A 23,831-nucleotide genomic window follows, 5' to 3' on the forward strand; every position below is an offset into this window, starting at 1 on the left:
AGTGAGGCTCCTACAGAAGTGATGTTGGAATGGCAAAACAGAAGACCATTTTCATTAAAACACACTTTCAGCCTCTGCTCTGTGGATTAAATTAGGAAACCCATTCTGAGGAGGGAGGCTCAGCACGGAGCAGATTTTTCAGTAACAAAGCAGAGAAGTGTAGGTTACAGTTCCAGGCTCCCGGATGTAATGAGAAAGCAGAGATGGCTGTATCTGCTGTGAGAGGGAGAGGGGACAAAAGATCCATGCTGACCAAGCTTATTGCCTGGAAAGGCAACTTTGAGTGTTTCATAGGCTCAGGGAGGGGGAAATTACAAATGATGATTACCAGCGCTGTAGAGGGCTGAGATGTCTGGAGGAAACTGCCAGTATGAGCTCTGGCTAAGCCAACTTTGGTTCCCTCGTCCTGGGCTTCATTCTTGCCTCATTCTGGGCCTCAGCTTCTAAGGGGAGAGTGCAGTGCAGTGACCAGGAGTCAGCAGACTGGGCCTCCAGCCCCGACTCTGCTAGGGCTCACTCAGTAGCCTTGTTCTCATGGTTTTGTGGCTTGGAGCTTTAGGCCCCTCCTCTGCAAAATACTGCATGGACTCGTGAGGTTCTGAGGCCACCCGGCATTACTGGAATTTTTCTTCTGTTGGGAGAATTCGCATAGTGAATTCCTTCCTTCTCAGGTAGAAGCCAGAAGCTTACTTCCTGGTCAGCCTGCTGCTAGGCTGAGGCATGGGGCCTGAGTTCCTCCCATCAGACGCATCAGGACCAGAGCAACAGGAGGAAGTGCAAAAGTGTAGAATCCATTCTCTAGGGAGAATGGTGGTAAAGAATGGGCCACAGGGCGAGTCCCAGTGTCCTCAGCCTGGTGTTAGTCGGAAGAGCTGTGGGGTCTGGGCCTGTCATCATCACGACACCATGAGCAGCAGCAGCAGTGATCAAATCTCTTATGGAGCAATTGTCCACAGTGCGGGTTAGGGTGGTTCTGGGTTCCTGGATTGCAGGCCATGGACTTTGTGCAAATTAGACAAGGGTACCACATGCCTCTTGAAAAACCTATATGTAAGTCAGGAGGCAAAAGTTAGAACTGGACATGGAACAACAGACCGGTTCCAAATAGGAAAAGGAGTATGTCAAGGCTGTATATTGTCACCCTGCTTATTTAACTTCTGTGCAGAGTACATCATGAGAAATGCTGGGCTGGAAGAAGCACAAGCTGGAATCAAGATTGCCGGGAGAAATATCAATAACCTCAGATATGCAGATGACACCACCCTTATGGCAGAAAGTGAAGAGGAACTCAAAAGCCTCTTGATGAAAGTGAAAGAGGAGAGTGAAAAAGTTGGCTTAAAGCTCAACATTCAGAAAACGAAGATCATGGCATCTAGTCCCATCACTTCATGGGAAATAGATGGAGAAACAGTGGAAACAGTGTCAGACTTTATTTTTGGGCTCCAAAATCACTGCAGATGGTGACTGCAGCCATGAAATTAAAAGACGCTTACTCCTTGGAAGAAAAGTTATGACCAACCTAGATAGTATATTGAAAAGCAGAGACATTACTCTGCCAACAAAGGTCCATCTAGTCAAGGCTATGGTTTTCCCAGTGGTCATGTATGGATGTGAGAGTTGGACTGTGAAGAAAGCTGAGTGCCGAAGAATTGATGCTTTTGAACTGTGGTGTTAGAGAAGACTCTTGAGAGTCCCTTAGACTGCAAGGAGATCCAACCAGTCCATTCTAAAGGAGATCAGCCCTGGGTGCTCTTTGGAAGGAATGATGCTAAAGCTGAAACTCCAGTACTTTGGCCACCTCATGCAAAGGGTTGACTCATTGGAAAAGACTCTGATGCTGGGAGGGATTGGGGGCAGGAGGAGAAGGGGACGACAGAGGATGAGATGGCTGGATGGCATCACTGACTCGATGGATGTGAGTCTGAGTGAACTCCGGGAGTTGGTGATGGACAGGGTGGCCTGGCGTGCTGTGATTCATGGGGTTGCAAAGAGTCGGACACGACTGACCGACTGAACTGAACTGAACTGAACCACATCTGGACACTTTACTGCCATCTGCTAGGAAATTGCTATGATGTAGAAATCTAGAGAAGGAAATGGCAACCCACTCCAGTATTCTTGCCTGGAGAATCCCAGGGACAGAGGAGCCTGGTGGGCTGCCGTCTGTGGGGTCACACAGAGTCGGACATGACTGAAGCGACTTAGCAGCAGCAGCAGCAGCAGCAGCAGAAATCTAGTACATGGTATAACAATTATACAACCCTGTCTAGGGTGTGAATGGAGAAGCTCGAAAGACGTGTTGTGCAGTATGCAACCTGTGCAACTGAGCTTGGTGGCCCCACAAGCCTGACTCTTTGGCCTTTATGGAGATTCTATTAAGGACTTAATTTTCTTTAATATAAGCCTTTTCTACTTAAGCTATCTGGGGTGGGGTCTGGACTAAGAACCACGATTGATACAAATAGGATTAATGACGTGTGCCCATAGGCTAAAAGCCAGCTGACTGATGGAGGTAAGTGTCTCCCAGGGGCATAAAGACTAATGTTACTCAGAGGGTTTGCCCTTAATTTATTCATTTTTAGAGGAACATGGCAACGGGATCTGATTCATCCTATCTTCCTTCCTTATTCCAGAAACTGATTTGTTTATTCTTTTGCTCTAGTTGTCAGGGTCAGAGTTCATGGTGAAATAGAGGATCCAAAGGATGGAAATGAGAGTGTGCGTTACAAATACTCCAGCAGGGAGACTCTGGGGAAAACCTTTGCTGGGTCTCGTTGGTGCACTGCTGGGTATCCTATTGTTACAAGGAAGAATGACATCAGCCTGTGTATCATTAGTCTGATAACTCTGTGTGTGTGTGAGTGTGAGAGAGAGAGACAGAGTGTGTGTGTGTGTGTGTGTGTGCGCGCGCGCATGTCTGGTGGAGATAAAGTGATCAGTTCTGAGGTTTTCCAGAATTGTCCAGATTTGAGATGTCTTTATTTTTTAGGCTATTTCTGGGCACATGTGTTTTGGTTGGGCCCTGTGGCGCTGCTTCTCAAGGTCACTGCCATCCCTGCCCAGGGTGTGGTGAGCAGGGAGAATGAGCAGGACCTCCCCCGGGGAATTCTCTCCCCATCAATTGCTGGAAATGCATGTTTGACTCCATCCTCAGTGCTTCAAACCTGAAGGGAGGAAAGAAGCGGTTTGCTTGCCTCACGCCGCCCCGCCCCCTTCCCCTCTGGTGCCCAAGGCAGGGAGGGGAGGCGAGGGGGGCGGCTGTGAGGCTGGGGCAGGCTAGTGTCTGCCCACCGGTCTGATTTCCAGACCATCACTCGGGATCAGCCGGACTGACCTCGCTTTGCTGGGGCCGTTCTTTCCACCTTGATTGGGAGCAGGGGCTGCAGAGGCCGGAAGAGGGAGCCTGTGAGTCGCGTTTGCCCCGTGGCTCCGGTCAGGGTTTGGACAGAGGGGAGTGTCCCGGCGGGACTGGGAGGTGTGGGGCCTCGGATACACACATCCTTGGTTCTAGAACCTGTCCCAGGGCCCCGGGGGTCTCGGAGCCTCTGCGTGCGGATCGCGTTCCCCTCCTGCGGGACCTTTGCGGGCTGAGGGACAGACTCTTCCGATGAAGGGAGTTGACAGCGGAGGCCTCCCTGTCCCCCTCTCACTTTCCCTTCAGAAGCCCTCCCTCCGCCGGCTCTCAGAGGGGAACCTGCAAGGGGAAAGCCAGTTGTGCCCGTTTCTGGAAACTGCACAGGCAGGAAGTGCCGGCGGTGAGGTCCCAGGAGAGGAGGAAGGGGGGTCTGTGCAGAGGTGTGCCGGGTGTGGCGGGGACCTCTGCTCCCCTCGGGAAGGGCGGGCCCTGGGCTAGGATGAAGGCCTGAGAGAGAGACAGTCTTAACTTCCTGTTGCTTCATTACTGTTCTGTCACACCTCCGGGATTTCACAATCAATCAGGGCCTTTCCTACACTGAGTCCCGTTTCTCTGGCCCCAAGCTGCTGTAGGTCACTGGGATGGCGGGTGGGGGGCAGCAGGCAGCCATAAGCCCCCACACTGAGTTTTGTGAAGGTGTTCCAACTTATCTTCTTCACTCGTCACCCCCTGACCCTGGTACGGTCCTTCTTCCATGAGGATATATATTCTCCTTTTTATAAGTCAGATGGCATGACCCAAGGGACAGGCCATCCAGAAAGCCCTCCTTCCACGTAGGAATCTTTGCTTCTTGGAAGGCGAGGTTAAACCCTTCCAGTGACCAAGAGCTCACTCCCTCACAAGGGACCTCATTCCCCTTTAGGATAATTCCATGTGGTAGGAAGTCGTCTTCCTTTGCTTGGGCACCTGGCTGTCTCCTGGAATCTCTCCCCTATTGGTTTGATTTGGCCAAACTTTTGGTATGATCCTTTCTCTACCTAACAGAACTTTAGAAGGTCCAAGGCCTGTTCTAACACATCTTAAGCCTTCTTCTCCAGGTTAAGATGCACCTGCTTCTTTGACCTGTCTTCAGTGGCCTCAGCCTCCTTCCTGTCCGTCCCTCTCTACTGAAGGTCCCTTTGCTGTCCATACCCCCACTCCCTGAGCACATCAGGGAGCCTGCCATGTCCTGTGTGGCTCCAGGAAACACCTAACTGGCCAGGACTAGAGGCCACTTCACTCATCCGAGGTGAAGTGACATCCGAGGACCACAGATGAGCTCAGGAGCCCCCAGAAGTCAGGGTCCAGTGGGCCCACTTCCCTATCCTTTCCCCCTGTTCACCTCTGGTGCTCAGTGGACACCGATCCCCAGAAAGGGGACCCAATGATGCTAGAATACACAAGCTGAGCCAGATCCTGACAAGCAGCTGTCCTCCTTTCCCTTGCACAGGCCCAGATTTATCCTCAAGTGCTCAGTCAGCCACGCGCTTGGGCCTCTCCAAGCTGCAAGGCAGCCAAGGGGCACTGACTTTACTAGAAGATCCTGGAGGAACGGCAAGTCACGTTCAAGACAATATTTTAAAATTAAGACAAACACACACCTATTGTGTCGTGGTTTAGTCGCATTAGTCCTATTCAACTCTGCGACCCCATGGACTGTAGCCCACCAGGCTCCTCTGCCCATGGGATTTTCCAGGCGAGAATGCTGGAGTGGGTTGCCATTTCCTTCTCCAGTGTATCTTCCCGACCCAGGGATCGAACCTGGATCTCTTGCATCGTAGGTGGATTCTTTACCAACTTTAGCCAGGAGGGAAGCCCCTTGTGTAACAGAATGCAAAAACGTGAATTTCAGAGCCACAACAGGAGACTTCAGAGGAGTTTTGTACTATGGGGAAGGTTGCTTTAGGCTATTTCTTTAAAATTCAGTTCGCAATCCCCCAACTGGCAGGCCCCCTTGGCTGAGGGGTGTTTAAGTTGGGCAGAAAACTTGGGGAAGTTTCTTGGAGAAACTCCATCTCCTTTCCTATTTGAACGAGGCAAGTGAGGACCAAGGTAGGAAAGTGATTAGCCTGAGGACACACAGCCTGTATCTGGATCTGAAACCCAGATCCGTGTTCTTCCTGTGCTGAGAAATGTTGCATTGCGTTTATAAGAGTGCTTACCATGGGAAGAAAGGGGATCTGAAGACAGAAAAGCAACTCTAGGTTAACCCTTGGTTATACAGAAAATGCAGCTCAAAGATCAATTTTACTCCAAGTGTCGGTGCTCTGGGTTCTGAGTAAGCTTGACCCCATTATATTCCCTTACCTTCTTCAGGGTCTAATGTTCCCTGTTTGGGAGACAGGATCAGGTTAATAAAGAAGAGAAGTCCAGTGCCAGTGCCAGGGAGTAAAAGGAGAAAGGCTGAGATGGAAGTAAGGCCAGCCACAGGTTACTCTGGATGCCAAGCCAGGTGACTGGTAGGACTGTCATGTTAAAATGGTCAGCACCCCTTTCACTTTCCCTTGCTCACACACCAAAGGCTGTATCTGCACATGTGAACACACACATACACATACCTCACACTCGGAGTCACAGATACCCACAAGCTTATAGATCCAGCAAAGCCTCACGAATCAAAACTGCAGGGAACCACTGAAGACCTGAGCTCTGGATCCCCCATCAGTTCAAAGATCCATTTTACTCCAAGAGTCTGTGCTCCAGTTTCTGAGTAGAGTTGACCCCACTCAAAGCCCCCACCCCGACACCTGCAAGACAATGCAAAGGCGAATCAATGGAACCAGCGAGTTGAGTTCCTGTGGCTTTCTTTTACTTAAAACGCTGTCCCTCACATTATTAAATAAGGGTCAAAGATTTGTAATTTTTTTTATAAAGGTGTCTTCAACATTTTTATAAATTTGTGACACCCAATTGTCAAACTCTTGAGCCACAAATGTCTGCACATTGTCTTGTGGCTGTCGCCTCTCACAGAAGTGCAACTCTCAATATAATTTCATCAAGTCAGTTAATACTGTTTAATAAATAGGCCAGAAAATTAGCTGAGAGTTTTTCTTGGTGGGATACGGCGTGCGACCAAAGTTATGGAAGATTGTCCCTTGAATCACTAAGGCAAACCTTGTTGAGCGTCATTTTACATAAAGCAATCACATAAAAAAGTTATAAATAGAAAAACTTCCAAAGTTCTCCCACAGACAGACAGGGAAATCGGAACATCCAAAAGAAAAAAAAAAAGGAAACAAAACACAAACATTCCTACGACCCATTTGCTTCAAGTTCTTGATCATACAGTACTCGACATCTTTGGATATTTTACAATGTACAACTCCAAATTGCAGCCAAGAGAAAACAAAACGAACTAACCAGTCGTCTGAAAAATTGAGTTTATAAGAAGTCATTACCTTTACAAAATAAAAACAAAAGCCCCAACACCACTGGATTCTAATTTGTTCATCTTCCCTTGTTTTCTCTTAAAGTTTGGGTCAGCCCCACTCCCTTGACTGAGGAGGGGGTACGTGGGCATGTTGGCTGGTGGGTCCCAGAAGCGAAGGGCAGAGTTGGAGACGGGAAGCTGAGAGGTGCTGCCCAGCAGATGACATCCGAGGACCACAGGGTGTCAGCAACAGCTCCCTCTGCTCAAAGGGCCAGAGGTGGTGTGTGGAGGCAGGGGTTTCTTCCAGCGAGTGGGGGAGCTGGGAGAGTGACAGAGTCTGTGGTCTTCTCTGGCCTTTTTGTTTTTTTTTGTGTTTGCTCAGGAAGAAGCCAAGGCAATAGGAAGAGCCGAAGTCTCTGTGCCCACAGCTCCAGGGTTGGGGACACCAGCCCTTGCCCACCCGCCCAGATGAACTCGCCTCCCTTCTGGCCTACTGAGAAACAAAAGCAAACTCAGCAAGAAAAGGGGCAGGGCAGGAAAGTGGAGAGATCAGGAAGGCCCCAGCTGTCTTCCTTCTCAGGATGGCTACCCACCGGAAAGCCCGGGAGAGGGGGTGGACAGCCTTCACTCACAGAGCCCTCCACGCCCGTCCTGGAGCCAAGGCTCAGACTCCCCACACCGGACAACCGGCTTCCTCCTCGGGGGGCCAGGGAGGGGCTGTGGGTGTTCAAACACAGCAATGCCAAAGCCCCGAGAAGCCCACAACCGAAAAGCGAACATATACCTGGGTAACTGGGCGCTTTGTTTCTGGGAATCAGATGTAGGGAGGCAACGGCCAGGTGTTGAGAGGTGGCCTGTCTTTCTGTGTTGGCCCCAAGAGTCCTAAAAAACTCCTTATGGCATTGCCGGGGGTATGTGGAGGTGGGGACCATGCTAGGTGGTCGTCTCTGGATGTGCCCCTAGGGGAGGTAGGATTTGGAGTTCCCCAAAGCTTCTTGGGGGCTGTGGACAAGCCACACCCAAGCCCTCTTCCTCTGTCACCCTGTCTAGCATGGCCACATTTCTCACCTGTGCTAATGTAAAGATGGTTGTGATAAAACTAAGTCCAGTAAAATAGTATCACCAGGGGCATTAAGAGTGCAAGCTCCTGCTCTCTTCAGGCTTCTCTTTGGAGGGATGGGCAGATATGAGCATGTGGGTGGGTGGGAAAGGGAAATGAAATCACCAGCCCTCTTTCACAGCAGGGAGAAACTGGGGTACAGAGGGTGAAGAGGTCCAAGGTCACAGGCCAGGGAGGGGAAAATGGGCCTGGATTCCAGGAGCCTCGCTCCTGACTCCAGGAGGCCTCCCAGCCAACAGGGCATCTCCCCTAAGGGTCCTAGGACCACTGGAGACCGGGAAAATGAAGCCATTAGAACCGAGTTAGCAGGGACTCCACTACAGAGCAGTGGGGCCCACAGGCGTGTGTCTCAGGACCCCACCCCCTTCCCTGCTCCATCCGGTCTGCATCTGGCCAAGCCACCTCCCTCCTTCTAGACCCTCACAGCTCCAAGGTGCTTTGGGACACGTGGCCTGGGGCCCCCGCTGTGATATGGGCCCCTGTGGATTTCTCTTTGAGGGCAGGGAGAGGCAGCCAGGGAGAGGCCAGGCCTTTTGGGAGAAGACACCCATCTCAGACACCAGCAAAGGGGAGGCAGCTGCCTCAGGAGGCCCGGAAAATACCACTCCTGCTGCTATTTTTTTTCTTTTTCTTTTTTTTTTTCCTTTTGAAATAAAAAGTTCAGACCCATCGGATGGGGCAGGTGGGCCTGGGAGGGGACGGGGAAGCAGGACCGGGGTGGACAAGGACCAGCCTAATTGTTGGCTTCAGACATGGAGGCCACGTGGTTTCGGGCAGCGGGAAGTAGGGCCGCGCGGCGGCCACGTTCTCGGCCAGCGCGAAGGCCAGGAGGCCCCCCGCGTTCCGCTCGGCCTCGAGCTGGGCGCGCCCGAACAGCTTCATCTGCGTCTCCTCGAACTGCCGCTCCAGCTCCTGCAGGCTCAGCGCGCCCTTGGGCGCGGCCAGGAAGTGCTTGGCGGGGCTGGGGCCCGGGAGGCACACGGCGGCTCCGCCCAGGTGGCCGCCCACGTCGCCCAGCGCGGGGGGCATCACGAAGGCCGCCTTCTCTGGGGCCGGGCCGCCGGGCCCGAAAAGCAGGCTGGCGGCCCTCCAGGCCGCGGGCTTGCGGCCGCGCCGGGGCCGGGCCATGCGGCAGCTCTGGCGCTTGATGTGGCGGTGCAGGTGGTCAGAGCGCGTGAAGCTCTTGTAGCAGAACTCGCACTGGTAGGGCCTCACGCCCGTGTGGATGCGCATGTGGTTCTTGAGGTCGTAGTTATGCACGAACTTGGCGTTGCAGTGGATGCACAGATAGGGCCGCTCCCCCGTGTGCTTCCTCATGTGGATTTTCAGCTTGTCCTGCCTGCAACACAGAGCCGGAGTCAGTCCCTGCCTGCAACCCCCGGGGCCGCCCTGGCTCTCTGCTGCCCTCCCTCCAGAACCAGCCAAGGCTCCCTACTGCCGTGGTGTCAACGCCCAGGAATGGGACCCCGGCTAGAATTTACCTTCAACTAGGACATGGAACAAGAGACTGGTTCCAAATAGGAAAAGGAGTACGTCAAGGCTGTATACTGTCACCCCACTTATTTAACTTCTTTGCAGAGTACATCATGAGAAATGCTGGGCTGGAAGAAGCACAAGCTGGAATCAAGATTGCCGGGAGAAATATCAATAACCTCAGATATGCAGATGACACCACCCTTATGGCAGAAAGTGAAGAGGAACTAAAAAGCATCTTGATGAAAGTGAAAGAGGAGAGTGAAAAAGTTGGCTTAAAGCTCAACATTCAGAAAATGAAGATCATGGCATCTGGTCCCAATCACTTCATGGGAAATAGATGGGGAAACAGTGGGAACAGTGTCAGACTTTATTTTTTGGGCTCCAAAATCACTGCAGATGGTGATTGCAGCCATGAAATTAAAAGACACTTACTCCTTGGAAGAAAAGTTATGACCAACCTAGATAGCATATTAAAAAGCAGAGACATTACTTTGCCAACAAAGGTCCGTCTAGTCAAGGCTATGGTTTTTCCAGTAGTAGTCATGTATGGATGTGAGAGTTGGACTGTGAAGAAAGCTGAGTGCCGAAGAATTGATGCTTTTGAACTATGGTGTTAGAGAAGACTCTTGAGAGTCCCTTGGACTGCAAGGAGATCCAACCAGTCCATTCTAAAGGAGATCAGCCCTGGGTGTTCTTTGGAAGAAATGGTGCTAAAGCTGAAACTCCAGTACTTTGGCGACCTCATGCGAAGAGTTGACTCATTGGAAAAGACTCTGATGCTGGGAGGGATTGGGGGCAGGAGGAAAAGGGGACGACAGAGGATGAGATGGCTGGATGGCATCACTGACTGGATGAACGTGAGTCTGGGTGAACTCTGGGAGTTGGTGACGGACAGGGAGGCCTGGCGTTCTGCGATTCATGGGGTCGCAAAGAGTCGGACACGACTGAACGACTGATCTGAACTGAACTGTGTGTGTGTGTGTGTGCGCGCGCGCCTGCGCGCGCACTAAATCACTTCAGTCGTGTCTGACACTTTGTGACCCTATAGACTGTAGCCTGCCAGGTTCCTCTGTCCAAGGGATTCTCCAGGCAAGAATACTGGAGTGGGTTGCCATTTCCTACTCCAGGGACTCTTCCCCACCTAGGGATCAAACCCTTATCTCTTACATCTCCTGCATTGGCAGGTGGCTTCTTTACCACTGGCACCACCTGGGAAGCCCACCCTCAACTCCTGCACCACTCCAACAGGTGTGGTTCCTCCCCTGGATTAGAGAGTAGAGTGGGAGCTGGGTTCTGAAAGGCCTCTGTCACTCCAGAACACCTTTTAGGAATAAGATCAGAGAGAATGAAGCACCCATTCCATCAACACCTGTCTCACACAATGGAAAATAGACTTTCTGAGGCCATGCTGCTAAGTCATCTCAGTCGTGTCTGACTCTGTGCGACCCCATAGACAGCAGCCCACCAGGCTCCGGTCCCTGGGATTCTCCAGGCAAGAACACTGGAGTGGGTTGCCATTTCCTTCTCCAATGCAGGAAAGTGAAAAGTGAAAGTGAAGTCGCTCAGTCGTATCTGACTCTTAGCGACCCCATGGACTGCAGCCTACCAGGCTCCTCCATCCATGGGATTCTCCAGGCAAGAGTACAGGAGTGGGGTGCCATTGCCTTAGGCCCCCTGAAAGTCAGCAATCTTTCATTGTCTTCCAAGTGGGCAGCCACTTCTGATACTGGATTGCACTTTCAGCTCCGCTCTCTCCAGGCAACGGGGTCTTCCCTCTGGGTTCACCTGGTCCCATCCCAGCCCCTGGGCTGTTGAGACCTGCCTGTCCTCAGCACTAATCTGAAAGTTCCAGATAGCAGGCACACATTGTTCAAGTCTCCAGCGCTGTGGTTTCTTAGCTCCAGCCCTGGGCTCTCCTCTTTGTCTGCAGACAATTCCAGGGTTTACAAAAGAGCCAGGTGCAACAAGAATGCAGCCTAAGCTAGGGCAAAGCTTTGCAGGGTTTAAGTGGTATTATTCAGAGGTAAGCTATGATGTGGCGGGACGCCTCCCATAGGGTGTGTGGGAGCCCCTACTCCAGCTGCAGACCCACCGCTAACTGAGTGACTTTAGGTGAGTAACAACCTCTCTGCACAAGAATTGAACCTCGCATGAGACATCAGTTCCTGGTGTGCAGAGATGATGCACAGAAATTTGGGTTCGTGTTGAGCTGGATTCCACACACCTCCTGGTGGTCTTGAAAGGAGGACTGACATCTCAAGACTGTTCTTATAAAGACTGAATGCCGCCTAAACCAGCTAAAGGAGCCTTTCAGGCTGGCCGAGGTGGAGTCTGTGGAGCCATAACTCTCTTCGGCCTTCTGCACCTTCCTTGACCAGGCCCCTCAGGCCAGGAAGCTGGGTCATCTCCCACCTCCTCCCTGCAGGTGTGGCTTGGGTGGAGCGTCTGCCTGTCATTTTTGGCTCGGGGTTGATGTTGGAGCAGATGTGGAGTCCAGGCACCCGCCCTAAAATGGCCAGATTTAAACCACACTCAGCAGCAACCCAGGACGCCAGCGGGAGCGGGTTCTGGCCGCCTGGTGTCCCCCCGGCCACTAGAGGTCTCGCTGGCTCTCATTTTTTTCTGACTAGCTCCCCAGGGGCGGAGCAGGAGAGAAAAGGACTTTCATGAGCATGCTGGGGGGGAGCAGGGGAGAAGGATCAGGAGGATGGATCCGTCTCTAGAAGGCAACCGGGCACCTGGGAGGTGAGGGCGGAGAGGGGGGTGGGCAGGGAGGAGGAAGGGAGGGTTGGTATTCTCCACACACCAGAACCCCCACCCCCGGGTCCCTGCCCTGCCCACAACCCACCAGCTGCCCCTCAAGTGCACAGTGAGTACCCTGCTGTGATATCTCATGTGCCCTCCCCCCACCAGCATCCTGCTCTTAGGGTCTCCGTAATCCACATTTCATCCAGGTGATTGGATTTTGGAGCAGGAAGGGGATTTAGTGTCTAGGCTAGTGGGCCTCAAAGGTAATGAGCCATTATCAGGGTTTGATGAAGCACGGAGGGCTGGGCTCCCCTCCCAGACAGCCTGAGTCAGGAGGTCTATGGGGAGAGAGCAGAGAATTTGCATTTTGAACAAGCTTTCAGATGCCACTGCTGCTGCTGCTGGTCTGAGAACCACCTGCCTAGGTTAATCCTTCACTTGGCTGGGGGGCAAACAGTGGCTCAGGGAGGTGAAGTCCCTAAGGTCACCGGAAGGATAATGACTGAGCTGGGACCAGAAGTGCCCAGGCCTCTGTCCTAAGTCCTGCGCTGTGGCCTGTGTGAACATGTTAAGGGCGGGGTGCAAAGTGCTATCTGTACCCCTGGAGTATGCTTGGGACCCCACACTTTCGAGCAGGCTCTGATGAGACGCTGATGCTCGGTACTTGGCCAGGCTCACTCACTGGCTGAGAGACTCCATCCTGGAGATTCGGGGCCTGGTGGAGCGTCACCAGTGGGGCTTTAAATACATCCTCTCATTCAGTCCTCACTGCAACCTTATAAGGTCGATTAAAAAAAATTACTATTATATATATTTAATAGTATCGACCCTGAGGGTCACCCTCAAATAGTGGACAATGCAAGTGGTAAATCTTCAAATGTCAAGGGCCTCCTTTAAATATGCACTGCTCTTCTGAGCTTTTCATTACGGCATCTAAAATAAATCACATCTCAGTAGCGATTGGCCCAAGTATGTGAGAAGTGCTGAGAAGGTGACTGTAACTTTGTCTCATTGAGTGCCTGCTTGGGGCAGGCGAATACACCATCTCAATGACTCTGGAAGGTCATTATTCACAAGCAAGGTGTAGTCAGGACAGGGGGCCCCTATTAGGGGTGTGGGAACCCCTTCCGGCTGCAGATCTTCCACTGACTTGCTGGATGACCTTTAGGCAAGTTACTTAACCTCTCTGTGCAGAGTTGAACCTAGGCCCAGACATGAGTTCCTATTGACCAGGAATCTGGGTTTGCATGAGCTTAATTCAACACACCTGGATCAATTTCCTCACTTGGATCCCAGAAGAGATGGGGGCTCAGAGAAGTCAAAGAGCTTTCCCAAAGGTACCAGGCAGTGAGGGGCAGAGGGGCCTGGAGGCCTAACTGGGCGGGGTTTGTTTGCAGGCTCTTTGGAGGATTTCCTACGGAGTGTTCCCAGCCTGAGGCCTGTAGGGGCTGCCTCAAAAAGTGCAGCCCAGACAGTCACACCAGGGCATCGGCAGCCAGCCTTCTGTCTCCGGGGCCAGAAGCCTGGGCCAAGCTGTGGAAGCAGCTCGGCCTGGGCAGGAGCCGCTGTCCCCAGGGGAGGCTTTTCCTGAGAGCAGTGGGGAGGGGAGTGGACGGAGCTCTTAAGTTAGTCCTGGAAAAAAATTAGCGATCATTTAGTTTACCGGGAGCATGTCTGAATCAGGGGCTGAGTAACCTGCATCGCTAGCCGTATGCTTCCCAGGACCTTGAAAGCACTGATCCAACCTGGCCCATTTCCAGGGAGGGAATGGCTTTCTAAGGTGGCCCAGCCTCCTTATTTCAGTAACGGCCTTTCCACATAGATGTGACGTGCAAGTGTGTTGGCTGAGCTGGGCCTCGGCTCAGCACACTCCAAGAACCAGACCAGGTCCTTAGCTGCCCTGGGCCTCAGTTTCCTGACCTCTAAAATGGGAGGCTCAATATGTCTGTTAGTTGCTCAGTTGTATCTGACTCTTTGTGACCTTCATGGATTGTAGCCCAGCACACTGGAGTGGGGTGCCATTCCCTTCTCCAGGGGATCATCCTGACCCAGGGATCAAACCTGGGTCTCCTGCATTGCAGGCAGATTCTTTACTGCCTGAGCCACTAGGGAAGACCTTTAGTGTTCTGAGAATGTTTGCATCTGGGTAATGGGCTAATACTGAATCTCTGGCTGGCTGGCTTCATATATCATGACTCTTCTATTCTTGATCTGCTGGCGGAGGCATCATGAGTGAAGCTGGAACGTTCCAGCCTGACTCTCAGCCAGTGAACTCTTAGTCACTTTCCTTCAGAGCTAGGAGTCCGGTGGTTCCCCTTAAAATCTTCCAAGCCCCCAAACCCTGTCAAATGGCCTCTGTGCTAACTCACCCATTAAAATAGCTTTTCAGTCTCCTTACAAGCTCACCCCTTTCAGTTACAAAGGAATAAGATCTGGGGGCCCTTGGTGACTATAGTGAACAGCACTGTATTGTGTAATTGAAAGTTACTAAGAGGATAGATTTTAGATGTTTTCAGCACAAAAAAAGGTAACTAAGTGAGATGGTGGGTGTGTTAACTAACATGACTGTGGGTAATCATTTCACAATATATATGAATATTAAATCCTCACTGTTGTACACCTTAAATATATACAGTGTTAAATGTCAAATATATGTCAATAAAGCTGGAAAAAAGAATCACCCTCTCTCCCTTGCCAGTCCCCTGTCCCTCCTCACGGTACTGCACCCACATACCACACAGACTGCTGCTCCCCTAGTGGGCTCTGCTCCGGCCAGCTTTGCATCTTTGCATCTCTGCCAGCAGGAGCTGGACTGCCGGTGCCCCCAGCTCAGAGCCTGCCATATTATGGGATGGATGCTGGGCAGCCCTGGCTCCTCCCCCTTCTGTGCGTATCTTTGGACACACCACGCCCCATCCTCAGGTTCCCACCAGATGTCCAAGCATAGATGCGCTTCTTCCTTCCCAGCCGTGAGCCCCTCATTCCCGCCCTCCTCTTCCCTGCACCCTCGTCCTTCAGCTCTGCCCTCGCCCTTGCAAACTGCCATGCCCGAAATGCCTACCACTCCTAATCCCCGGGATCCTTCAAGGTCAAACTTAAGTGCAGTCTTTCATAATACCTTCCCCTGTCCACCCAGGTCTCATTCTTTGCCCTGACCTGCCAAAGCACCTGAACACTGCAGCCCAGGGCAGGTCACTCAAGGAGCAAGGAGGGAGCCACAGAGGACCACGTGTCTGCGTCGCCTTCTCCTGCCCTCTAATGGCCACTTACATATGAGCATTGCCTGCCCAGCAAGTCCTGAGCTCTAGGGGCCCTGTCTCCCCATCTGCATTCTGTGGCTCCCACTCAGGGCGCTCCTGGCCGGCGGGGACGCTTGTCCAGAGGCTGTCCTTGCTGTCTTTGTTTTCCAGGCATGTTATTCCCAGGGCAGGGCCGCCGTGTGTGCTGTTTCCTTAGCTGCTCCTCATGCCTGTGGAGCCACCGTCCTGTCCCTGGCTCCCAGGGACCTGTCTTGTTAGGCGCCTAGACAGCAAGATGATGCAGGAAGCAGCAGATTCATGGGCAAGGAGCACTGGCCCCCAGCAGATGCAAAAAAGGGACCCAGGCTCAGGGACAGTCCTGCCAGAACTAATCGTGTGCTCCGGTGGAGGCGTAACTGTGCAGGTGATTATACCCTATCTCACTAAAGCCCATGAAGTCAGAGTTTCCATCATTCTTGGGAGGAAGTGGAGGCAAAGAGAAGTGCCGTAATGGGTCCAGGGCTTTCCTGATCTTGGGTGATAAATGGGATCATAAACCTGGGTGTGAACTTATGGAGCACTTGCTTCAACCCCTCTGTGTTACGTGGGGGAACTGAGCCCAGAGAGGGCAGGAGGCTTGGCCAAAGTCACACAGCTAGTCAGAGGCAGATCCAGGCCCTGAAGCTGGAGTTCCTGATCACCGTGCCCTGTCCAAGGGGTTGTAGCCCCTGGGAGACACTGAGCTCTGTGTTCCCTGCCCACCAGACCCTGCTCTCTTCCTCCTCATTCAGCACATGGCCCAGATGGTACCAGAACCTGCTCGGATAAGAACCCACCAGATGCTCTGGAGTTCCACCCAGTGCTGACCACTGAATGTACGGTGGGTGGTCATGGCTATGGCCTGCCAGTGTGGGGCCGCTTCTCAGAACTCCCCAGCCCAAATCTGACACGCTCCTCTCTTGCCCTGTGCCCTGGTCTGCCATCTCGTCCCTTTACCCCGCACGGGAGCCAGCCCAAGTCACATCCGTGCAAGCCCCAGTAGGCATTCCCCCTTCCAACTCCAAGTGCTCCTCTTCGAGAAAGATAAGCCAGAACTTGTGGTCTCACTCCCCTGAGTGAAAGGAAGGGGTCGTGGGTCCTGGAGGCTCCCAGGAAGGAGAACGCTTTCCCAGCACCACCCATCCAGATTTCTTGGTAACCTGATGGTCGGAGAAAAATTCTCTTCCTGCTGCCACTGCTAATGACATTACATTATCTTAATAAGGTCCCCAGAGCTGCCAGGGGTGGGAGAACTAAAAAGAAAATACAGGAAAAGAAAAAAAAAGCAGCAACAGCCAGGATCCTGGCCTTGCCTTGAGAGCCAACAGCTGTCAGGCTACAGGGCAATCAGCAGCTGGCTTGCACTGGGCGTTGGGGTTGGAGGGTAAAAGCCACAGGCTTTACGGGGTGTCCACAGGGGATTTGGTGGAGACTGGGGGAATTGCGGGGCATCAGAGACTGACACTTCAGGGCACAGAGGTTGCCCATCCTTTTCCAGGGCCTCTGTGGGACCTCTGTTGTCATGGGGACTGGTCTCTTTTCAAGTGTTGCAGTTTCTTGACTTCACAGTCGTCGCTCCAGGCACCTGGGAGAGCCAGGCTTCAGACAGGATGCTGGGGGGCTGGGAGGGGACCCTGCCCAGTGATGCTCTCCAGGGGTTCCCTGGACAGGCTGCCTGCACTCAAGGACCCATGTGGCAGGACAGGAGGAACCAAGAGTCTTCCAAAGCCTTCATAGACTCAGGGCCAGGCCCAGTTGGCAGTGATGACTGGGTCTGGGGCAACAAGGAGCGGGAGGGCCCTGCGATGTGGGTGGGCAGGGAAAAGCCCCTCCAAGCACAGCCGCATCCTAGAGGACATGCAGAGAGGACGAATACCTTCCCATCTTCCCTGGCCCACGTATTCCCTACTCCTCAAGGCCCATCCTAGAGCACCTCTGGTGGCCCCTGGAGTCTCGACCTTTGGCCTGGGCTTCCAGATTTTCAGATGAGGGGGGTCAGGGGCATCTTGATCCAGACTGCCTCTGCCCTAAGTCCTGGAGTTCTCTCTCCCAAGTGAGAGCCACGGGACCAGTTTCATCAGGATCTGTCTGTCTCTGCAGCCGGCACAGGCCCCGGCCAGCCTCAGGCAGAAAACGGTGACCTTGGACCAGGCTGGGGGAGTGGACACATAGACTCAGGCACAGACAGAGGGCTTGGAGCCCAGGTGACCGTAGGATGGTCAGAGCTAGGAGGGGGGCCAGCATGGGGCCAGAGATACACACTCTCTTTGAAGCCACTGAGGCCTTTTCTGGGGCACCAGGGTTGTCTCAGAGCTGGGAAAACCAGTGTGGGACAACCGTGGGCCTGGCTGAAATCAGGAACCCAGAGGTGAGGTTCCTGATGCCAAGGAATAGACAACATGCTGGTGGGAGGCCTCAGGCCCTTCTTGGACACCCATAGAATGAGAGCAGCAAGTGGGACCTTAGGGGTGGAAGGGGCTCTGTCGGAAGGCCCTCTGCCATGTTGTGCTGCTGTAGTCATGAGGAATGATGTTCCCATGGGGCGTGAACATGCTGGAAGTGGGCACTGGAGGCTGAAACTCAGAGCCTGAGCCAAAAGGCCACCTTGCGGGGAGACATAGCTCCCAGGAGAGAGGGAAAGTGGGTCAGCATCAAGAAGAGAGGAAAGGAGACCTGGCCAGAGGGCAGAAGCTCAGCTGTAATTAGGCGAAGACTCAGGCCCCAGAAAGGGAAATGATGTCCAAGAGAAGGACAGGAGGGCAGCAGGTCCCGGGTCCCTCTGCCTCTCGGGCTCCAGTCCAGCGAGTGGCTTTGCCTTGCAAGGGAAACTGGGAATTCTGAGTCAAAGAGGCAGCAGCTGCGGCTTTAAGTGGAGCTGGGGAAGGAGGGTGGGGTTACAGCTGGTGGCAGTAAGGAGTCAGCTGCAAAGGAGGTCCCCACGGAAAGGCTGCGAGGGGACTTGGCTATAGCGAGAGTCACAGGCAACCCCAACCTGGACGGCCAGGGTTGACCCCGACCTGGACAGCCAGGGTTGAGGCTCTCTGATGTTTGAAAGGAATCCTACAGGGCAGCTCTGGGAGGAGGCAGGAGGGAAGCAAGGAATCAGTGATTCTGAGGAATGTGATGGGGAGGGGTGTCAGGGGGTGTCCATCATGTCCAGCCACAGCCCACAGTGAGAAATAAGAGTCCCCAACCTCCCCCCACTCCCAGTATCTCTGCTCTGAGGAGGTGCTGGAGGAGGGGGCGGGTCCCAGAACTTTTCTGGTCTTTCTCAGGAGGGCCAGTGCCCAGTGGGAAAAGAGTGAGGGGAGTTGCGGATAGAGGTGGGCATGGAGCTGCTTCAGCTGGAAGCAGGCCTGGGGACCCAGATGGCTGAGCAGGATTAACCCGAATGGAGGCCAGGGCCCCTGGCTGGAGGGCTACTCTGGCCTGGAGGAGCGGTGAGCCTGCCGCCAGCGGGCACAGAGGCCACCCTCAGTGATCAGCAGGAATGTGCTAGGAGGGAGGGTCTGGAATGCGACCCTCCTATGTAACCCCGCATGGAAGCTAGCTAGGCCAGAAGGCCCACGCAGAGGATGTTCTGGTGTCAAGAGGGTGAGAAGTCTGACTGTCTTGACTGACCAAGTTAAAAACTTTCCCTAGGGAAGGCAGGGACTCAGCCCCACATGGCCCTCATGGAAAGCGGACTGTGGGAAAGACCCAGAGGAAAGTGGGGGAGGGAAGGGAGATGGGGACTTGGGGGGTGGGGTGGGGGGAGGGGCAGGATCCCGTGGGGTACCCTCTGATGCAGCACCTCCCACTGAAGTTACAGTCCTGGGTCTCCCCTGCAGGGAGGGGTGTCCCCAGTGTCCACCATCTGCTCAGGGGACAAGCAAAGGAGGTGGAGCCTGGATGGCAGGACTCAGGGGCTGGCTTTTCTGGATCTGGCCTGTGAAGACTGTCCACGTCTTAAAGCCATTCCCAAGGGGCTGGGCTTGGAGGCACAGACTGCTAGATGGATGAACTACACTTGAATTTGGACTGGGCTCTTGCTTGTCTTCTTTCTGTTATCCCTGTGCTTTTTTGAAACCTTTCAGGTGTTCTGTGGATCTAAGGTAAATGCAGGGTGGGAGGTGGGAGTGACATCAGAGTGGCAGGGCCTTTAGTGAGGAGTACCTGAGAGGGGGTGAATCTTAGGGACTTTGGGTCTAGCTGCTCTGCAGCAATGAGAGAAGTGAGCACTTGAGGTCAGCACTGTTGGCTGGAAGGGGACACACCCCCAGGTATGGGGGGCCTGCCCTTCTACACCTGGAAATTCTCCATTTATTGTCAGCCTGGAGCAGCTGGGAGAGTGTGCTGGAGTTTCCTTCACAGCAGCAGCTGCGAGGGGACCCAAGGCCACCTTGGAAACAATCAGAGTTGTCCTTTGAAGCAGTCACCGGAAGAGCCTGCAGAGCTGTTTCCACAACTGTCATCTATTCCCTGACCCTCGCTGGCAACCTCAAATAGAGTTTTCAAGCCACCAGAGAGAGCGAGTCTCGTGATTTAGCAGGACTCATCTTGTTTTTCCCCTCAAAGCATTGCCCCTGATTTGATAATCTACCTGATTCAAAACACAGTAGTCTGTCCTCAAAACTGAAGCTTTGGGTCCACTGAGGAAAAGCAAAAGAATGAGCTCCCAGCAATTCCCAGAGCTAAACTGCTAAGAGGACATGGGGTGGCAGCAGCGCCACTGGGGTCAGTGTGGGTTTCTCCAGGTGGGTTCCTTGATGGGGACAGTGGCAGGGTGGGAACAACACCTGGACTAGGAAGTCACCGTCCCAGGGCAGATCCCACCAGGCTCTGTCCACGTCAGAGAGACACACTGAAATGACGAAGCCCTGATGCAGGGCACTCACCAGGACCTTCCCCACCGTGGACATGGCTGTGAGGGTCAGCCTCACATCAGTGACCACCATTGATACCAACAGACCTTATCTCCCCCAAAGAGGCCCATCGAAACCTAGCCCTGGACAAATCGGACCCCAAAGGATCCCACCAGTCAGTTTGGATCACAAAAATTGCTGTGCAGAGAAGGTATATAATACTTGAGTGCTGAATGGAACACAGTCCAGGGAAGATGAAAGGTTTATCATGTACTGATTTCAAATTTCCACTTTCATAACAGCATAAAGTTAACCCTCTTCCTAACACAGACAGTCAAGGGGGACCTCATAAAAGGAGGCACATCTTGAAGGTCTGACCCCACATAGGACTGAAAGGGCCTCCGGGGGTCTCACTGAGGTTCAAGTCCTAGCCCTGCCATTTCCCAACTGGGCTTAGGGGTGGCTAATTAGCTACTAGGAGACAGATCACCCATCTGTGGACAAAGGCCATGGCCCTCCCTGACTTCCAGGACGTGGCGGGAGGGGTAGTCTGAGGAATCCACTCAGGAGAGGTCCTGGCATGCTGACTGTGCTCCAAATAAAAAAAAAAAGGGCGGGGAGGGTGGTGCTGCTGCACGCTATTGGGGAGCTTCAAACTGGCTTCCCTGGGTCTGCAGTGGGAGCTTCCCTACTTCCGCCTTAACCAGACGGCTCTGCTCGGATCTATTTCATATCTTGGCCTTCCACCTAGTAGGGTAATATGAGAAAATATTTGAAAATCACTGCGCCTGGTAATGCCCAGCACCTGTGACAATGAGCTTGCTGTGCGGCTACGACCCCGGTGGACCTCCCCTGACCTGGGTCCTTTCCCATCTCGGTGGCCCCCTTTCCATCCGGTGGCCCTCGACTCTCTCCACCCCGCCCCCGGCCCTCCAACCCCGGCCTCCAGCCCGCCCCGCCCCATCTCGCCCCGCCCCCGGCCACCAGCCGCGCCCTTTCTCTGCCCCCATCTCGCCCCGCCTCCGGCCCTCCTAGCCCCGCCCCCGGCCCGCCCCCGCCCCATCTCGCCCCGCCCCGCCCCCAGCCCCGCCCCTGTGCCGCCCCCGGCCCGCCCCGCCCCGCCCCGCCCCCACAGGCAGCCCTGCGCACCTGGTGAAGCGGACCTCGCAGATGTTGCACATGTATGGCTTCTCCCCGGTGTGGGTCCTCATGTGCCGCGGCAGCTTCCCCGCCCCCATGATAACTTTGTGGCAGATGGGGCACTGCTGAGAGGCCTTGGGCTTCAGCTTGCGCTCCTCCACCAGCGGCCAGGGCGGGAAGAGGCCCCCCAGGTGGGTGGCGCTCAGGAAGTTGAGATAGGCACCGTAGTCATTCTCCGCCTTGATGGGGCCCAGCGGCCCCCCGGGAAGGTCCGGGAACATGTCCTTGAAGAAATCGTTGGGGAAGGGCGGCGGTGGGGGTGGGGGCAGCTCCTCCTTCTCCTCCTCCTTGATCTTGCGGTTCTTGATGACCAGGTCCAGGGGCCCACTGTCCATGGGCTGCTCAGGCAGCTGGGCAAAGGCACCGAAGTCCCCTGGCCAGAGGTGCGGAAAGAAGTCCGGGGCGAATGGAGATAAGGAGGGTCTCCTGTCGGGGAGGCTGGCTTTGGGGTACAGGTTCTCCCTCAGCAGAGATTCGATGGAGAAGTCCCGGATCACGCCCAGGTGGCTCGGGCTGCCGGCCTGAAAGGAGTCGGGGAAGTCCCTGGGTGTGTCCGAATAGGCCTTCTCCGAGAGGTGGTCCGACTTGGAAGGGCTTTGGTGGCAACTGATGTCCTGGGGGTCAGGCAAGTTTTCTTGATCAGCAAAATCCTCCGTGTCATCATCGTCGTCCTCTTCTTCCTCCTCCTCCTCCTCCTCTTCGTCCTCATCATCATCCTCCTCGTCGTCGTCGTCGTCCTCCTTGTCCCCCCCGGGCTCCATGATCTCCAGGCACACGTTCACGATACACTGGATCTCCAGCATCCTGGCAGCGTTGAGGATGTGCTTGACGTTGGAGGCGGTGATGGTGAGCGTGGAGGTGTAGGCGAACTCCAGGATGGCGGCCAGCGCCTCGGGCTGGACAAAGTCGATCTCGTAGACGTAGGGCTGGCTGGCTAAGGTGCCGGCCGTGAAGAGCTTCTTGAAGTACTTGCTGCAGGCGGCCAGGACCGAGCGGTGGGTGCGGTATTCCTGCTCCTGCACCACCAGGAGCACGTCGCACAGCAGCCCGTCATGCCGCTGCTCATTCAGGCTGCAGAGGACCTCGCTGCTGTGGTTGGGGAAGGGAATGCCGATCAGCTCGTCAATGCCATTGGCCATGTTCTCAGCCGGAGCCCTGCGGGGGCACACACAGGAAGAGACTGAATTAGAGGACCTGGCTGGAGGGGACACCAGCTCTGGGATCCTGGCCCAGAGAGGCCAGGCTGGTGGGCCTAGGCGGTGCTCTCCTATCCCACACCTGCCTTTGCTTGGGGCTCCCCTCCCTCCTTCTCTGCTAGGGAAGCTGACCCCTCTTCCTCAGCTTTCCCCACTCTAACCTGTCACTCAGAACCCCACTCCCAAGTGCCTCTTCTCAAGGTACTACTGGGCTCTTCCCAGGACCCTGAAGGCCCTGAAAGCTAGGCCCCTCATCGGGCAGCTGGCGCCTGCCTTTTAGCAAAGGCTATGGAATCTCCTCTCGGGCACGATTTCACCAAATTCCACTTTGGGAATGTGCAAGTCCCGAACGCGAGGCTGGCCGGCCACGTGAGACTCCGCTGCTCTGTGCGCTGCGGGAATGGGGGCCACTCCTGACTCCCACCACGTCTGCCGGTCAGGGGCCAAAGGGGGAGTCTTCTCTCATGACTCGGGGCTCCTGCTGGGAGAACGCTTTGGTTTATTTCACAGATCCTCTGCCTCCTGCACAGACTCCCATTTTGCTGCTTTGGCTACTGATGTGGCTGTACTAACAACGGGAGTGCTAACGGTAGCTGAGTTGTTCCCTGGTCCAGCTCCATCATGTTGAAGTCTCAAGCCCCAGGATGTCAGAGTGTTCCTGTGTATGGAGGTAGGATCTTTAAAGAGGTAATTAAGGTTAAAACGGGGTCCTAGAGTGGGATCTTATGCAGTGTGACCCCCAGAGGGGAGACCATGTGAGAACATGGGGCGGAGGGGGCGGTGGAGGCGGGTGGAGACAGCAAGCTGAAGAGAGAGGCCTCAAAGGAAATGGAGACTGCGACACCTTGATCTTGGACTAGATCCAGCTCTCTAGAACTGTGCGAAAATCAGTCTTGTTCTTTAAGCCCTGCTCCATGGTACTTTGTTATCACAGCCCTAGCAAACTGACACAGTTACTAGAAACCTTAAACCAATTCTGTGACCCCTTTTTTGCAAGGGAATGGGGGCCTTACAGCAGGTGGTTTGCCTTCTGCCCTCAACTTCTGGCTTCATCTTAGTCGATGAGGTTTCCCTTCACTTGCCATTCTTGGTTTTTTAAAAAACAGTGACCTCCTACATACGTATATCTCGAGCCATTTGATAAATATTTATATTCAGTGTTAAATTCAAGTTATATTTGGTATTAAATTCAAGTGCATTGTTAG

The 23,831-nt window shown here is 53.9% G+C and overlaps 1 protein-coding gene across 2 annotated transcripts in view; it reads right to left on the bottom strand.

Moving 5' to 3' along the window:
- Window positions 1-6,381: 6,381 nt before the first annotated feature.
- The window catches only part of ZBTB7C (zinc finger and BTB domain containing 7C), a 109,820-nt gene continuing 92,370 nt past the window's right edge, over window positions 6,382-23,831 (bottom strand). For both annotated transcript variants that reach the window (XM_061400114.1, XM_061400113.1), the window contains exons 2-3: window positions 21,380-22,585; window positions 6,382-9,223 (exon numbers count right to left, since the gene is read on the bottom strand). In XM_061400114.1, the coding sequence (XP_061256098.1) occupies window positions 8,545-9,223; window positions 21,380-22,585 (1,885 nt within the window). In that variant the 3' untranslated portion in view covers window positions 6,382-8,544. The remainder of the gene's footprint in view (window positions 9,224-21,379; window positions 22,586-23,831) is intronic.

This window comes from Bos javanicus, chromosome 24 (assembly GCF_032452875.1).
Source record: "Bos javanicus breed banteng chromosome 24, ARS-OSU_banteng_1.0, whole genome shotgun sequence".
NCBI lineage: Eukaryota > Metazoa > Chordata > Mammalia > Artiodactyla > Bovidae > Bos > Bos javanicus.